This window comes from Oenanthe melanoleuca, chromosome 8 (genome assembly GCF_029582105.1).
Source record: "Oenanthe melanoleuca isolate GR-GAL-2019-014 chromosome 8, OMel1.0, whole genome shotgun sequence".
Lineage (NCBI taxonomy): Eukaryota > Metazoa > Chordata > Aves > Passeriformes > Muscicapidae > Oenanthe > Oenanthe melanoleuca.
Window position 1 is genome coordinate 15,900,466 of NC_079342.1, and position 18,115 is coordinate 15,918,580.

General features: G+C 38.7%; 2 protein-coding genes across 9 annotated transcripts in view; one reads left to right on the forward strand and one right to left on the reverse strand.

Annotated features, from left to right (window-relative positions):
* The window catches only part of ZZZ3 (zinc finger ZZ-type containing 3), a 59,096-nt gene extending 48,228 nt beyond the window's left edge, over nucleotides 1–10,868 (forward strand). For all 6 annotated transcript variants that reach the window (XM_056497272.1, XM_056497274.1, XM_056497277.1 and 3 more), the window contains exons 10-13: nucleotides 881–1,033; nucleotides 3,879–4,013; nucleotides 6,410–6,510; nucleotides 6,860–10,868. In XM_056497272.1, the coding sequence (XP_056353247.1) occupies nucleotides 881–1,033; nucleotides 3,879–4,013; nucleotides 6,410–6,510; nucleotides 6,860–7,004 (534 nt within the window). In that variant the 3' untranslated portion in view covers nucleotides 7,005–10,868. The remainder of the gene's footprint in view (nucleotides 1–880; nucleotides 1,034–3,878; nucleotides 4,014–6,409; nucleotides 6,511–6,859) is intronic.
* AK5 (adenylate kinase 5) overlaps nucleotides 9,949–18,115 on the reverse strand; it is an 82,849-nt gene continuing 74,682 nt past the window's right edge. The window contains exons 14-15 of one of the 3 annotated variants that reach the window (XM_056497279.1): nucleotides 11,196–11,317; nucleotides 9,953–10,982 (exon numbers count right to left, since the gene is read on the reverse strand). In XM_056497279.1, coding sequence (XP_056353254.1) covers nucleotides 11,207–11,317 — 111 coding nt within the window. In that variant the 3' untranslated portion in view covers nucleotides 9,953–10,982; nucleotides 11,196–11,206. Of the gene's footprint in view, nucleotides 11,318–18,115 lie in introns of all 3 variants that reach the window. The other 2 variants (XM_056497278.1, XM_056497280.1) reach the window with 2 other exon arrangements.

Genomic DNA, 18,115 nt, shown 5'->3' on the forward strand with positions numbered 1-18,115 from the left:
TAGGTTTTTGATTCACACTGTAGGGTTTTTTAAGTTGAGGAATGTAAGTTTTGACATTAAATGTCAAAGTGCTGGTCTGGGAAGTAGCTAAGTAAGGGGTTGAGTCAGTTTCATTTGCCCCAAATTCCTCCTTTTGATATTTAATATTCTGTCACCAGGGAATAAGTAATAGGGGCTGAGTGCCTTTAAGTAACCTCTTTTAAAACTGGCATGCATTCTACATCTTCAGACATTAAAGCTGATAGTTTCTAGATGTGCACTAATGGAGTAATTTATTTCATCTAATGTTTTTTAGGTTCCTTTTTCGTGCAGTGGCAATAAAAACCCTCAGAGTCATTCTTTCTAACTCTTAGAATCCTCTGTTTAGTGCAATGAATTTCTTTCTCTCTCCTGCACCAGGACAATAGTTCTAGACTTTTTTTTTTTTTTTCCTAAGGCACAAATATAAGAAGTCGATTAATGTCAAGCATGGACCTTTTGAGTCTTGGACCTATACAAAATTACTTCCTTGCTTAGTCTCATCACTGTTGCAAGTTTTATAATATTTTTGCTCTCTGGTCCTCAGTCTTCAGAATTGTAATAGCCTTACTTTCTTTTTTATTGTTGCTTTCAGTCTCACCTGTTTAAATGATTGGGGTTTTATGGTAAGGGCTATTTCCTGCTGCATTTTTACCAAAGTATTGCACTGTTTGTTGGATTCCACCTGTTAGGGGAGAAGAACTCCAGCAGTGGGAGGCCATGATACAGAGATATAAGTAATTGGAAACATCATAGATAATTCAGTGCAGAAGAATGAATTCCAGGCAAAGTTTTTTCAATGAGGATTATTTAAATAAAAGCCAAGGAATGTTTTTAAAAATATACCATTTTTTCACTGTAGTCATCAAGTAGACGGCAACATCCTTTAAATAAACATCTTTTCAAACCTTCAACTTTCATGACATCTCATGAACCTCCAGTTTATATGGATGAAGATGATGACAGATGCAGTTTTCACAGCCATATGGATACTGCAGCAGAAGAGGAAGTATCGGTATGTCATTTAAATCAGTCAGAGAATGTCTTGCTTGCTGTCACTTTAACCTTGTTTAGTGTTAAGAGGATTAGGCATCTTCACCATTAGATACCATCAAGTATTAAATCATGATAAGAGTTATGAGCTAGTGTGCTGGATATGAATTAAATAAATCATTAATATAGCAGCCTCCAACAGCAAAGAATTTAGACCAAATCAGAAAGGAAGTCTGTAAGTGAAACAATTTTGTCCTGAAATACCTCAAAGAAGTTTTAGCTGCATATTTTTAGTAAGTGATCTGGCATGAGAGAGGTTTGAAAATTATGTAGATGATATAGTTGGGATTCTGGTTTAAGATGTGTTTTAGAAAGGTTACATAGAGCCCTGGTAAAATTCAAATGCTATTGGCATCACTGTTTCTTTTTAATCTTTTACTGTCTGAATTAATTATGAATTTTGTAAAATCCACTTCAAAGTGTGAACTAACAGAGTGAATTGTCAATCAACAAGCATATTTATGTATTCTTAGAGGCAAATTCTAGTAGACATCCTAACCCAGTGAATTGCTACATCACAAGTGTACTACTTTCCTAATTTATCCCATGCAATAATACAACAAGAATTTAGACATATGTTCCCATTTCCATACAGAATCATAGAGGGACTATATCTTACTGCTTGGGAGCTGGGCAAATTTCGCAGCTGGTGTGAATCACTGTGGTTTTCCTGTTTTCCTTAGACTGAAGAACCTGACTAGTTCATTCTATGGTTTTTTTTGTGAGCCTAGTGACATCTTGTGTGTGAAAACCTTGTTGCATAACACAAGTATTTAGGCCACCCACTATAAGTCCATTCATTTTCCTTAGTGACTTTTTTACCTGCATTGCACAGACTTCCTTAATTATTACATTTACTTATCTGTTTCCCAGTCTTAAAAGCCATCTTTGCTCATGTTCTGTATTCTCTCTGTGATGGTCTTTCAGCTCATCCACAGACATTCCTGATAACTTTGCATATTCCAATAAGAATCTTAAAAGGCATGGAAAGCAAAATGCATGTTAGAAGAGATGCAGTGCAACTGATTTTGAGCTAATATGCTTTTGTTCTGTATTGTTTTTAAATATATATTTTCTAATTGTTCTGAACAATTTTCTGAGACCTTTTGGTTTTGCCCTGGTGCTCTAACTACAATTAATGTGGGCACCATAAATGAATTGGGAGTTATTTTTATTAGGACAGAAGTTGCAGTTTCACATTTTTGTAGTGATAATAGTGGTATGTGCCACACATGCACACAGAGACTTTTTTTTTAATTTGACATAATCTTTTCTTCCTTCACTAGAGTAACATTTCCAGATTGTTTTCAGTGAGGTAGAAGGACACAGGGCAGCTCAGTTACCAGAAAGATCCTCACAGTCAGTGCAAAATAATAAGCAATTTGGAAGCAAAAAGGAATTGTAAACTATATTCAAAATGAATGTACAGGATTCTGTTTCTAGTGTTAAAAGCCAGATCTTAGTGACAGTTGCTGTCTTGGAGAAAAATACTTTGTGTCATTTAGAAGAAAAGCAGTGTAGCAGGAAAATCAGGTTTTCTTTGATTTCTCAGTAGAATTATCACATGCTTTTCCTGTGTAAAGACAAAAAAAAATTGCCTGATTATTACCAGTCATAACTATTCCTGAAAAATTATATTTTGGTATAAACGAGCTATTTTCAAGTGAAGACCCACTATTCCTAACAGAGTTCATTTTACTTTTCAGTTACAATTTCTTAATTTTGTGGGTAGTCTGATTATTCTAGGACACAGCTATTTACTATTCCAGAATGAATTCTTCACACAGGGATAATAAAGCATACTTTATTCAGTAGACAGTTATTTTGTGAAAAGCAGTTTTTCTCAGAAAAACTTTTGAGATCTGCATGGAAGGTGAATCCCTGTTTTATATTAAAGAGAATGTAGCTTATCACTACACAACTGAATTGTGTCGTTTAACCATAACTTTTCTGCTAGTTTGCACTCTAGTCCTTTATGTAGGTTCATAATTGCAATTAAATAATTGATAAGGCCTTTGAGAAATGTGGTAAAGCCTCTTTCTCTCATTTTCTTTAATAAACGTACTAAATAATACAGAATCTTCAGTCATCACAGATTCATAAAAAGAAATGGAAATTACACATTCAGGTTACATTAGAAGAATTTTAATCACTATCTTATAGTTGTTTTCCCTACCTGAAGGTTCCTGTCAGTGTAGGATGTGAAAACTGCTCTACATCAGTAAAGACTTTTCATTTTTGAAAACAGGTGACATCTACCAACTGCAGCTGCTTCAATGAAATCATTACCTTGAAATGAGCATCTGAACTAGAATTAGAACTTCTGTCCTTTCATAACAGATCCTCAACCTTTGCTGAAGGAAACTGCATGAGAAAAAATACAACTTGCACTTCCTCTCTTTGAAAGAGAGAGAACCATTTGTTGTACCTCTCTGGCAAAGATGTTTGCACTACCCTGTAGGGAGACAAACTGCTTAATAATTTATGAAAAAATAGCAGTCTGTTTTTCTAAGCTGTTAAGAGACAGTAAAGGGATAAAGGGAGTTGGATAACTCTGAAAGTTCTACTCTTTCAGTCGTTGCATGGTGCTTCTCCTTGCATTTTATTCTTACCAGTAAGGATGAGAAGTTAATATTGGGTATGACTGTTATGGTTTTAAAACTATTTTTCCAGTAGGCTAGAATAATACTTTCATTTTCTTAAACACTATTAATCATACATAGTGATTTATGGAACAAATACATATCTTGCTAGTTACTGTATTGCTAGAATAAAAATATTTTTCTGGGTTTTTGTACCTTGAACAGGATGAAGAAAGTATTCCAGTAACATATCGGGACTTACCCGAATACAAAGAACTGTTAGAGTTTAAAAAATTGAAGAAACAGAAACTCCAGCAGATGCATGCAGAAAGTGGATTTGTGCAGCACCTGGGATTTAAGGTGAGTGCAAGAGATGTTCTGTTGCTCAGTGGAATGTAGAAGTTTTCCAAGAGAATGTGGTTTGAATTTCATGAAAAGATTTTGTTTAATATAGCAAGTTTGGTTCCTCAATTCTTGTTCATGGAGTCTGTTTTCCCTCATTTTCTTTAAGAAAAACAGCCCACATAATTCACTTTCTAGCTCAGCTTTCACTGAATGCTAATGTTAAATGCAAATTAATAAACTTTCTGTCCTTTCTTACCACATTATGAAAATACAGCTTGTGTTAGAGCCTTGTTAAGTCATGATAGAATTCCATTTGACACTACATTCTGTTTTGACAGTGATTCATTAATTATCATTTTCTAATTATAAATTTGGGCAAAAATAGGGACAGAGATTTTGGATAAGAGCAATAGGTTAATAATTTTTTTGTTTCGTAGCAACTTCACAAGCTTATCAAGTGATAACTGACAGAAGTTGAGGCAAGGACATAAAACAATTTTTTTGTAAAAATAAGAAGATAAACATTAAGTTAAAGTCATGTGCTGTCCCAGTAACAACCATTAATAGGAAACATGAAAGAAAGGGAAATCTTTTCTGGTTTGCAAGGTATTTTGTGTCTAACTGGTTACTGTTTGGAACAGGTGGGGTTTTTTTAGTGTTACGGAGATAGATTTATTTTCTAATATCCATTTACATAAGAATGCAAGGATAGTTCAAGGTTCAATTCAAATTGACTGTAAAAATAAGACAGCCTCGTCAGTTGATACTGACAGATTTAATTTATTAGACCACCAAGGTGCTTCTTATTTTTGTTTGGTTTTAATTGGCATGGCATGTTTGGTGTTTCGTTTTGTGGAGATTTTTTTAAATCAGCATTTTATTCCCCCCAAAATTTGAAATGTTAATTAGACAGACCAGACTTTAACAACTGCTTTTTCTACATAAAATTATTCTGAGAAGTAAATTGGCATTACACAGTGTCAAGCATTTAAATTTTGAAAGTTTCTTTGCATTTGAGTTTGATTGTATTATGCATTATAGTAAGCTGTGAAATCAGGTGATTATGGACTGTTTTCCCTCAGGAAATTCAGTCTGTGGGTTGGATAGACCTCACCTAATAAGCAACCATTGAGAGCAGTTTGGGTTCTGCACAGCCTTTGGCCTCATTTACTACACATTATTCAACCTGTGCTTTGAATATTGAATTATTGAAGCCCTTGTGGGATTTTTATGGCTTTCACTGCTATAATATCCGAGCAATTTGCAAAAATTTCTCAAATTCAGATAACTGGAGCCAGATTTCAGTTCTAGCATTATTCTGAACTTGATATTTTCAAAGAACAGCTCTTGGTATGCTTAGTCCCTCGTTATCAGCCCTCACACTTGGAAAGCCATTTGTGGACAGAGAGTGCAGCTGTGGCAGAGCTGTGTGTAAGGTGTTTGTAACCCTGAGTGCCTTAGTGGTGGCAGGAGCAGCTGCTGTGCCAGTGGCTTTCACAGATGCTGAGACAGAACTTCACGTTCTGATGGATAGAGGATGAGGTATGGGAGCACAAGCTTGTTTCCCTCATTTCATTTTCCTTTCCAGCCCTGTCTCTGCAGCACTTTTCATAATTTAGGTTTTTGAAAAGCTCTCCTTGCCTGCAAGTCCCATTTTCTTGATTTCTTTTTTTTTTTTCTTTAATCAAATATTTTTGCATTCCTGCCCCTCTTCTATACCACTTTGAATTTTTCATCTAGTCATGTTTTGTTTTCACTTTGTTTTCTCTTCATGCCACACTCTTGCACTTGGGATTAGTTACTATCTTCTTGTTCAGTTTTAGTTCCAGACCTCTCTTTCCTTCTCTGAACACGTATATTCCCCTTCCTTCCTGGCCATCGGGGTTGTAGTCCAGCCCACCCATGATGTGTTACTGCATTTCCTGAGTTGGAAAGGGCATCAGAGTGCCCTGTTGAGCCCTGTTCCACAGCCCCTCAACAAGCTCTGCTGATCTGCTCTTGTCTTACTGCTTCCTTCTGCCATGGAAAGGCTGGCATTCCGTGAGGCTGGGCTTGTGTGAAACATCACATCCTTGTGACACAGCACTCCTCAGAGCCACCTGAGGATAAGAGTGTCTGCAGGCAGGGCTGGGCTGCTTTTCTCCAGCAGAGTAATGCCAAGGTGGAGCATCTGGGGAGTGGGAAGCAAGCAAAAGCTTGATGGATCCTCAGGGCTCTGGAGGGCCTCTCCTAGAGAATGAGAACTTCTCTATCCACGAATACATTGTGGTCTGTGGTGAGGAGAATGCAGCTGTGTGGGCTGGCAGTAGCACAGGGACACACAGAGGTTTAACGTGGTGAGCTGGGGTGCACTGTCAGCAAGGGAGGTGCCTCCAGCTGCTGCTCTCAGTGCTCTTGCATCTGCTCCACAGTGCGATAACTGCGGGATTGAACCTATCCAGGGTGTTCGGTGGCACTGCCAAGACTGCCCTCAAGAAATGTCCTTGGATTTCTGTGATTCGTGTTCTGACTGGTGAGCAGCCTGTGCTTCTACTTGTTTGTCTTTAGATTGAACCTCTCTGCTGCCTAATTGCTGTGTAGGGTGGAAATCTTTGTTCCAGCACAGGACGCGTATCCTGTGTTGTGAAGTGGAAGATAATTTAGCATCTCTTTGTGGGAAATACATTTTGTAAGCAGATTCCGGACATGTAATTTTTTTTAACACAGTGGACAGAGAGGTTTGGTACAAATAGAGGGGGGAATTAGACTTTATGAATGAATTACTATACAATTTGATATGAATATGTTCATATGATCACTGTTTCTGAAAGTTAAAGAAAATATTTGACTTTTAAACTGTTATCTTTTTCTTTCCCTTGCAGTCTGCATGAAACAGAGATTCATAAGGAAGATCACCAGTTAGAACCTATTTACAGAGCAGAGACATTTTTAGACAGAGACTACTGCATGTCCCAGGGCACCAGTTACAATTATCTTGACCCAAACTACTTTCCAGCAAATAGATGACATGGGAAGCAGATCTACCATCTTGGGTTTACTATCCTCTTTGAAAAATAACAATGGCACCATTGTTAATTCTGTGCACATTTTGGAAAGACTCTGCTTTCCCTGAAATGTCACTCACAGCATGACAGCTTCCTGGGGGTACTTGTCAAACTACAGCTTTGAGCTGTCATGGTTCTAGATCACTGAACAGCAGCTGAACATTCCTAGTGTGCAGAAGGTTTCACTGGGAGATTTTCTTTCACCACGTTAGTCACTTTTAGGTGGTGAATCTAAACAAAAGAAACACATACAAAAGGGTGAGCCAGAAATGAGAGCACACATTAAAGACAGAGTAAATTCCAAAGGCTTTGAAGAACTTGGTTATAATGAGATCCAGAGGAGATGAAGTATTTCTATAAAAACAGTTTAGTAGCTTGCAGTTTTGTTGTGAAATAGTTTTCAGCACAGTAACTGACTTCTTTAGGCAAGGTTTTAACCAATGACAGTGTTTGCTTCTAGGCTGTACTCTAAAAATACTCACTGTCTCGGCGATGGTTGGCTGCGGGCCTTTATTAAATCGGAGCTGCTTAATCATGTTGACCTTCAATTTTTAAAATTTTTTTTAAAACCACAATGAACTTTATTTACCAACAGTGAAGCACTACAGGGGGCAACTGTGGCATTGCTTCCTTAACCAGCTCATGTTGTGTGAATGTTATAAAATTGTCACTCAGATATATTTTTTAAATGTAATGTTATATAAGATGATCATGTGATGTGTACAAAATATGGTGAAAAGTGCCAGTGCTAGTAACTGTGTAAAGTCTCTAATACTCAACATTTACTCCTTTAAAATAAAATACACAGCCTTCTGCCTCTGTATTTGGAGTTGTTAGTGCAACTCATCAAAGAAAACTGCCTAATATAAATCATATATATGGTAATAATTTTTCCTCTTTTGTAGTCTGCACAAGATCCATGAAAGATTGTATTTTTATTACTATTTAAACAGTGATTAAATTTAGCCTGAGCAGTGAGCAAGGGTTCACATGCATTCTTTTATACTGCTGGATTTTGTTGTGCATCATTTAAAACATTTTGTATGTTTCTTCTTATCTGTGTATACAGTATGTTCTTAAATAATGTTCAATTGTCAGGAGAACTGTGAGAAATAAACTATGTGGATACAGTCTGTTTATATATAGAATGCTTGCTGTGACTTCCTTTCTGTGTAGTTCTGACTCTTTAATCAAGATGGAAAGTGTTTCCAGGCGTTCGGATGGGTCCCGCAGCCCTGGCTGTGCCCCGGCAGCTCTGGCCCTGGCAGGATTAGCATTCCAGTTCTCTCCTTCCTCACTCACAGACTTCTTTGTCAGATCACAGAAAATCCAGATTTTAGTAGTCTTGGTACAGTGTATACCATTGTCTGAGAAGCTTTGTAATTATTGTGACATATTTTACTTAATATATTTTTTATTGAAATGTATAGCTTGTGATTCAGAAACACTTGATTATTTTATAACTGTAATAGAATTCCAGTTGCTTTGAAACTAGAATACTCAGAGCAATTAGCTAGAAAACAAACAAATTTGACTTTAAAAGATGGCAATAGGAAGGATAATTGGCTGGCTGCACCTAGAAACTTTAATTATAAATTGGTCAGTATTTTTGCAGTAACTTTAGGTGTAGCTATTTTTTGCTTCAGAAAAAAGAATTTAGGCATTTAATCTATTTAGAAAGTAATACAGTACAGTTACTAAAACACTGAGAAAGTATCATATGTAAACATATCTCATGTATCTCATATACTTAGATAAATTTAATAAACCTTAAAAAAAACACAACACAAAACTCACATGATGTATTTTAGTTTTGATTGGAAACGATACTGCTCTGAGAGGCTTTCTAAGACCATAAAAATATGCTTTCCACATCATTCATGGTCTTTATAAGAAATTAGAGTTGGTAAAGGTGTATTATCAGGAAGAGGATCTGTGGTAACATTAATTTTCTGTTTATATCCTGAAAAAATCATGGGAATAAAATAAGTAAATTAGAGAAAATACTCAGTCATCAATTTAGGATTGCTTGGAAAGAAGAAAATATCTTGGTACCCTTGGAACAAGGTTGGAAACCAAGGGATAATTTCAAGTCTGAATCACCCAAGAAAGAAGTGTCTTGGATAAGTCCTATTTTATTGAATATGTATAAATATTGTTTCCCTATGCATGCATATACAGCTGTTTCTCCTGCATACATTATGAATGTATGCAAATAGGTATTTAATGCACATACACCAAACCAAGCATGGGATTTTGTTTTTTCCACAGAAAAGACAGAAGCAGAAAAAAAAATTAAACTGAAAGTGTATGGTAAATAATTTCTGTAATTTGACTTTAAAAACCCCAACAAAATAGCAGCTGCTTGTTGCCTTTGTTCCCATCCTGCACAAGTATGAGACTCCTCACTTTATAACTTCTACTGTAATTTAAATATCATAGAAAATACTCCAGAAAACCCACCCAGATGAATTTGCAACTTGATGGTAACTGCAGAGTATTGTACTTTTGAAAAGAAGCACCTCCAGCAGCAGCTGCTGGTGCGTGTGGCCAGAGCTGCCCTCTGGAGCTGGTGTGGTACTGCAGGCACTGCTGCTGCTGCTCAATGGCACTGGCTGGAGCTGGACAAGCACTTCCTAGAGCACCAGAGGTAAAATGTAGGCTATAGAAGGACCCAGGAAAGAAGGAACATCCAGGATATGAAGGATAAGAACATACGTAAAACAGACCCTATAAAATAATTGAATTAGCATCTACAGGGCAAATGCTAAGGAAGAAAAGGAAACAGAAGAATCTGCCCTGATTGGAAAAAGGACATACTCTGTAAGCATGCTGATTTGAGCTATATTTTCAAGTCATGTACTGTGCTTTGAAAAGGATTAAACCCACATATACTGTAACAGAATCATTACTCCTCATTTTTGTACGTTTTATTTGTATTATGTCTTCATTACAAGAAAGGTAACTTTAAAAATGCAAATCTGCTGCATAAAGTACACTTTTGACAGTACAAGCAATCATGCAACCCACTTTCACTGTGAATTCATCCAGAAGTTCCAGTAAGAGGATGCAGTTACTTTACAGGAATGTCAAACAAGCTTTTATTTAGCTGTCAGTGTTACCAAAAAAACTCCACAATATTTTAGTTAACCTAACAGAAATACAATAGCACTTTTACAGACTTTTTTTTTGCAGATTACAGATAAATGGCTTACTAAAGGTGCAAGCAACATGAATCAAACAATCCCTGATATTTTCTTTTTTTTTTGGTTTCCCACCCCACCACACCCTCCCAAGTTTTGGCAATGCCAGTACAAGACAACAGATGATGATCTGACTTGCACGTGAAACACTTGAAAGATGACATGAGATGTTCTGGCTCATAACCAACTTCACATATGGACTTCAATAGCTATAGCACAACTGCTGTTAATAATGGATCATTACTGGATTGCATTTAACTATACAATACAATAGTCATTCTCAGCTCACAAAACTGGGAAGTCAGTTATAAAATCATAACATTCCTAGCAGAAGATAAGACTGTCTCAAAAATGGTGTCTGCTCCCCAATAATGGATTGACAGACTTCCACAACATTCAACTGTATCTTCAATTAATTCCTCTCCTTGCAACAGTGTTTTGGGGATGTGTGAAAAGTTTTTTTAACTTGCAGCTTGACTAATTCCACCTCTCTTAGAGCTGCATGTTACAGAGAACAGGTTTCAGTCACTAAAGCCCAAGAACAAGCTAAGTGACACCACAAAAATTAATACTGTTAATAAAAGGAAAAGAATAATGTGAAACTTGTATGCAATAACCCTAATGTCAGTCTGCTGGACAGTGACTGGGGTGGGTGGAGAGCTCCCTGCTGGCCAGGCACTGTCCCATTTCCCATGGAATGTGTGACCAGAGCTGCTGCTCACCTTGCTGCTTTTAACCTGTTAAGAGCAAACACCCAAGAAAACAAAATACAGTTCTTAGAGTGGGGTTAGCATACAGACCACTTTCTGCTGAGTGTACTGTCAGAATAAAGATTTCATCTAGAGTAACACGCCACATGCACAGATTCCAGATACCTCTCAAGGGGGCAGCACTGCTTTGACCAGCAAATCATGGCTGTGGGGTGCACGTGGGCGAGGCTGTGTACACACCTTACACACCATTACTGCATTTCTGCTGAAAAAGAAAATGCTGCCTCTTCCTTTTTCAGGAAAGAGTCAATTGTCTTGCAGATTTCCAGGAAAACATCCTCCTGTGTTCCTTCTGCATCAACCTGTGAAACAGGGAAAAAATCAGTTTTGATTAAGTTACAAAGAATTACCTCAGAATCTAAACACTGGCACAAAAAAGTGGTCTATTATAAAATGAAAGTTGTTCTGCTTCATGGTAGAAGCATTCTAATGTAGAGGAACAGCTTCAATAAACCAGATTGCTCATTTTGTTTCCACAGATTTCTTTAAGAAGGTCCTGCAGGCTCGATTGTAGCAAAGTACGTTAGTCAAGTGAGGGAGCTTAAACTCTTAAGTACTCACTCATGTTTTAAAATAAAGTTCCACCTTTGATACAGAACAGTTGCCAAGGGCTCTTTGCCCATCACTCCAACCTGTCAAGGTCCTTCTGAAGGGCTGCACAGCAGTCTGGGCTTTGGCCACCCCACAGTAACTTAGCAAATCAATGAATTCCAGTGCATTTATATTTGGAAAATTGGTGAACTGGTTCTGGTTTTATGACATCCTTTGCCCTTTTTATAAGGGCGTGGCTTTGTGCTATAAGAACTCAACTTTCATTGGAGCATTTTTTTTCTTTAACACCCCAAAGATTCAGTTTTCTGACCAAGCCATTTTTCATTACTATACTTCACAAAAACAAGACCAAAGTATTTTCCTGTGCTGAAGATGAGAGAGCTGCATTCCAGCAGAGAGAAATGGCACTTGCAGCCAGTAATACTGTGTTCCCTGGAAAATGTGAGGCAGAAGTGAGCTGTTCTGAGCAATGAGTTTCATGTCCATCCCATGCTGTGTCACCTGAGGAAGGAGAGCTGTGCTTTGCCCTCACAGCAGTGACAGAAGCAGCTTTCACACTGGCTGTATAGTCCACATAGATGCTTCTGCTGATTTTTCCTTTCCTCAAATGCCTGCTGAGAGCTTTGGTCTTTACACAAAAGCAAGATTCTTCTCTGCTTCTCCATACTTAAGTCTTTCATGCATGCATGAAGATTGCACAAGATTAAATGGACCCATAACAACTTCATGAAAGGATCTTTTTCTGAACTCCTGCATTTTCATGTCCAAGTTGCTGACTAGAAAACCAGACTATTGTAGCGTTTGAAGGGGATATCCCTGCCTATAATACTTTCTGCCATCTCTTCAGTCTGCAGGAGAATTAAAGGAGTTTCATATTCAAGTAAATGTATTTTTAAATAGGCCAAGAAATTCTGTTCAGATATGATGTTGTCTTACAGCCAGCTCCTGTACAGCTGACTGCAGCCCATGTGCCTCTAAGTCCCTTGGTGCTGAGTCTTGTGTGGGAGTCAGCAGCTGCTCCTTGCAGGGATCCAGCAGGGACTCAGGCACTCTCCAGAGCTTGGTTTGCACTCTGGGTGGCATCCACAGATGCTGCGAGGTTCGGTGCCCGTTGCATCCTGTCGGAAGTGCTGGCACATCTCACCAGCCTGTTCCACACCCAGAGCTGCAGCACAGGATACCAGCCTGGCCAGCCTTTGGGAGCTGTGCCTGCCTGGGCCCCGTGCCCTGGGGCCCACTGCAAGGGTTTGTGACAGTGAGCTGAGCCCCCTGGCGCCCTGACCAGCTCCCAGTTCTCTTTCTGCCCCCACTGCCCTTCACAGTGGTGTTTGCTGCTGCTGCTGCTTTTTGTAGAGCTGAGCAGAGCAGGCATGTGCTGATGCCTTAGAAAGGGCAGATCTCCACAAGGGCTGCACAGCTCAAAAGTGTTCAGAAGTGGGGGGTACTTACTAGTAGCAAAGAGAAAACAGGAATTAGGAACCATTCTGAACCAAATGTTCTCCTTCTCCAGTTAAAACAAAACCAGCAACTCCCATCTCAGCTGCTGTAAAACACCTTGTTTGGCCTGTCTCAACTGCCAAGACAACTATTTCCATATGGCTGTCCCACAGGAAATATACTGCATGCAGGATGAAGGCCACAGCCATTTCAAAGCTCTCATCTTAATATGTATTTTTATTATCTCTCTACTTCATAAATACTTCTCCACTGTCTGACTGATCTAATCTTATCAGCACAGCTGATTGCCACTGACTTTTTGGTGACCTCTTCAGAACTGGGACTGATACTCAGGTCTAGATCTAGGGAGTTGTGATGAAGAATTAGTTCTGTGAGCATGGAAACCACTGTGCTTTGTGATGGGCTGGAATGCTGACTTCCTAACAGTAGCAATAAAATATGGATGGGCCTGACCAATGACAGCCCCAGTGCTTCCCATGCAGGCCTCCTAAATAACAAAGGCCCAATTCATAAAACTAACTTAACATCGTGGCACAAAACTTAATGTGCCAATAATTCACATCTAGTACTACAGTAATTCAACTACAGTCTCAGTAGCTCCAGAGAAAAACTGTATATTTCTCTTCCTCAGATTGTAACACACCTCATAAATTAGGCTGTTTTTCAAGGCTATTTAAGGCTGGCTTCTCATAAAACAGTTTTCCACAGTTTTGAAATGCAGTTATGGCTTTTGGTAACTTCAAACACAGAGAAATTTAATGAGCTCATATGAAAAATTACTGGAGTAACCATCCCTATAGTACAATGTTGCTCATTTTGCCATTAAAATAAACCAATTAAGTTTTCTGTCAACAAATCTCCATTTGTTATAGGTTGTGAAATTTAGAACTCTAAACATATACTGCCACTGAGAAGAACCTGAATGTAGAGAGGATGGATGAGGACAGACTCTGGAAGGAACTCAGTAGTTTGAAGCTTCTTACTGAAGGTCAGTCAAGTTCACCTGTGTTATCACTAACATTTATGTATTTGTCATTAGGGTGTGTTAGAAAATCTCTCTGAGACTGCAGCACCTGGTTCTCACAGCAATGGATCAAGCTGCCTAAATCCATTGAAAACACACACTGCCCCGAGACCTATTCATATTAGCATGCATTTTCTGCTCTGTTTTATCTATGCTCTCCTGCTAATGTTTCTGATGTATCTTTCTACATCCGTTTCTCATCTAATGGGCTACAAAGCTCCAAGGGGGGATTAGAGAATCACTTGTTCCTTTGTTCCCACATCCTTATCTATCAGGGTTAATAGTCTCTGAGAACCTTTCAAAAGATGGAAATAAAGCACATAACTGCTCTCACTATTACCACTGATTACCCCTTCTGGAAAGGGGGAAGTCTCTCCTCCCCACACACACTTATAATGGGATCAGTAAGGGAAGGCTCACAAGTGGGAGACTGGGAGAGGGTGGATGGTCACATGTTCTTTCATAATGGTTTTGGAAAATGTGACTGCAAGAGATTTGAGAAAGAAATTGTAGAACAACACTGTGGCAAAAAATAATAACAAGAAAGGAAGTAAGCACAGAAAAACGAACTGCTGTTGGACTTTGTAGGCTAACCTTTCATAGCATGTGATCTGAAATAATCAGTTTTTGGACACCCTTAATCCTCTGCTCTGGCCTGCTTTGCTTATTTGTTATACTCATGCCCTTTTCCTCAGACTTCTAACAGGAAACCTGTATGAAAGGCATGTACCAGGTGTCTTATGTTAGCTAGGTAGCATCAGGGCTGTCTTGCTTGACTACCAAGGCATTGCTCTTCTCTTTTACTTACTACCCTCCTACATGCTGTCACTTCAAAAAAGCTTTAAAGGATGAGTCAGATATTAAAAACAATCTTTTTTTTTCTCCCTTTCTTCTCAGTTGAGAGAAGGCCATATATTCAAGGTGATTTACATTTAGCCATGTCAAAACAAGTAGGTGTCTACTAAATTTCAGATTCACTTTTCTGTCCAGCTGCCTTGGAGCTCACTGAGAAATAAGATTTAAAAGCAACAGTATCTATCTGCTTACTACTACTATAATGCATTTTGTTTCATCCTATTTAATGTCATTTATCTGAAGCACCTGATTCCCACAGAACCAGACAGCTTGCAGGCAGTGTTTTTGAGGCAATGCTTTCAGCCCTTGCATTTCCAGTACAAGATCTTTACTGAAAAACAGCCACTTGCTGTCCTTAGCAGCAGGTGGGTGTTGTGTAACTGACTACAAAAAAAAATTATGACATATTAAAGTAAATCCCCAAAACATGATTTAAAAAAAAAAAAAAAAAAAAAAAAAAGAAAAATTTCTAACTTATTAGTCACAACTACTTTACTTTCCAGAACAAAATTTAGAAACTTAATGGCTCAGCAGAAAAGTGAGGACACTGTTGCCTTTGCCCTTCAATCTTCAGTCAGTCTTCCCTTGCAATTATGTACACAGTTCTTCATCTCAGCAGGGTGCTGGAAGGATTGCTGTTGTTTATTCCTGTCAGGTTCACAGTTGTTTCATCTGCACCCACAGCCTTCACCCTCTGTCCATGCCTCAAGCCTCCACTGCTGAGCAGAAACACGAAGAGGGAATCTTGGCCAAAGGCAAATTTCCAACACAGCCCTGAGCTTTTGTCAGCTTCACCAGGTCACTGTTCTTGCTCAGAGGTCAACAGAATGGAAAAAATGTTCCAGTTCCACATATCATATTAGTTAGTCATGAATGCACCTATGCACAATAACTCAAGGATGGGGAAAGTCGAAACATCCTCGAGGATTAAAGTGGGAATGCTGTTACAACCATACACCTTTGTCTCTTCTGTGCAAGTAAAGCAAGGAGAGAATTCCCAAAGAGTGCAGAGGAAGCCAGGTCAGAGCTGAGTTTTTCTGTCTGCACTATGTTTGTCAGGCTCCATCCAACCATGCCTTAACTCCTGTTCCAATGCACAGAGTAAGAAAGCTCCTTTGACACGGTACTGTCACCACACCTTGATGTGGTGTGACAGATCAGTTCCTCCTATGCTGAGTGTGCAGCCAACATCTAATTCCCACACCAGACCTTTTGCTGGCCTTCTGCCCGGGACAGCATTTTACATTTGCATATTTAATCAGCCTGTTTCAGGACTGAAAACCTTTGGAGTGGATAGGACAAGTTAAATACATTCCACTGTTGTCATGTGCTGTTCCCAGTCTGTGGAGAATTTTGTCCAACCCTAAATACACTTAACTGGTGAAATTAAATTACACCAGTATGCCAACCCCATTTTCTTGTTACTCAAGTCTATTTTTGACTTTCTTTTGTGTGGCAAGGTGGAGCTGGCTGCTACAGTCAAGCCCCATGAAAACTGATCACTTATACAATTAATAAGTAGAATTTAGTGGTCCTTAGTCACACTCTGCAGTAAACTGGCTAGAAAAGGTTCATGGAAGTTAGCAGGATTTAGACTCTAATATTCCTCTAGAATCTCAACACCCACTCCTCTGCATGCTTAAGAAAGTGCATTGCTGCAATCCCAAGGGATATAAAGCTATCATGGGCCTCTCACTGAAGAGATGCTTCTGTTGAAAAACCAAACCTAGGCAGGAATCAAAGATTCTTTTAGACTCCTCTTCCTCTCATAAATAGCTTCTCTTCAGATGCTTTGGCCATTGCTCATCCAGGATCTCCAAATATCACCCTCAGGAAGACTTTGCTTCCCTGAGGCTATTGCATCCCACCAGCTTTGCCTAAGAAAAAGAGTACATTAGCCTCTGATCTGCAGTTACATGAAGGTCCATGGGTGATTTAAAATAAATCCACTAATATAGATGAGAATTTATTTTAAGGGGTCAAATCAATACTGGTAAATTAATTTTGGTGGCTTTGTCTGAAGTGGATAGGAAACACATACAGTTCTTTCAGGAAACAGAGTTATAGAGGCAGCAGCACCTCCATGGGTGCATTAACATCTTCAGCAAGCACTGGTCAGTGTTGAAGAGTGATGAACCCACTCAGGAATGAACAAATCCCAAACACTGAAAATATGTGATGTTTAAAATGGGAAAGAAAAATATTAGACTGCCTCTAGGTAAAGTCTCAGTCTTCCATGTGTGTCTGTGATATTACAAATGAAAAAACCCGAAGACTATTTTAGCCTAGCCTGCACAAAAAAAAAAAAAAAAAAATTCCAGTCAGAAGTTATATTTGATCAGAAGTTATTATTGTCAGTTTTTCTGCTTTCCACCTGAATTTACTTTCACCATTCAGAGAACACCCAGTGGCTGCTAATGTCAATGCTTGGCTGTGTGTAAAATCTGTTGCTATAAATAAGAAACTAACCTCATGTCCTGGGAATTGCAAACTTCTCCTTCACTCTCTGCTTTCTTCAACACACATAGCTTAAACATATTCACCACTAAGATAGTTTTAAAATGTATTTTCCACAATAATGTTTACAAAACTGATTTTACAGATCTTTCATCCTGGAACATGGATATTTGGTAAACACCATATTCACCAGAAGCAAGTTCAGACAATCTACAGGCATTGCAGGAAAAGTAGTGTAGGCACTGTTCAAGCAAAGCACAGGTATTTTCTAACATGCAAACATATAATGTCAGCTTCCCCAAAACCAACGGCACAAGTACAAATCACATATCCAGCTCTGACCCACAGATTTGGCAAGTTCCTTAAGGAGCTAATGAGCTATCAGCTTTCAAGAAAAGACTGCATGTTTTGCCATTACTTAGGGGATGGAACAGGAGCTTGCAGCAGAAGCATTAAGGAAGGGCAAGGAAAGACCATGTCAAGTGAAATGAGGCAGACCACGACTGCAAAATCCATGTTAAAGTGTTAAGTGTGATTTCACTCTCTTTGGGGCTGACACTTCCCTGATGCTTCAAAAAGAGAAGCACTGTGGTAGGCACAGCTCCCTGGAATAGGGTATTGAGACAGTGAGCTCTGTTTTCCTTGGCATTGTGCTGTATTGGTGTATTGTGTATTGCACTGAATTCTTAGGCACATCCTTGCAATTTTGGCAAGATAGCTTCTCAGAGAAAAGAAATAAACCACATAATCATTT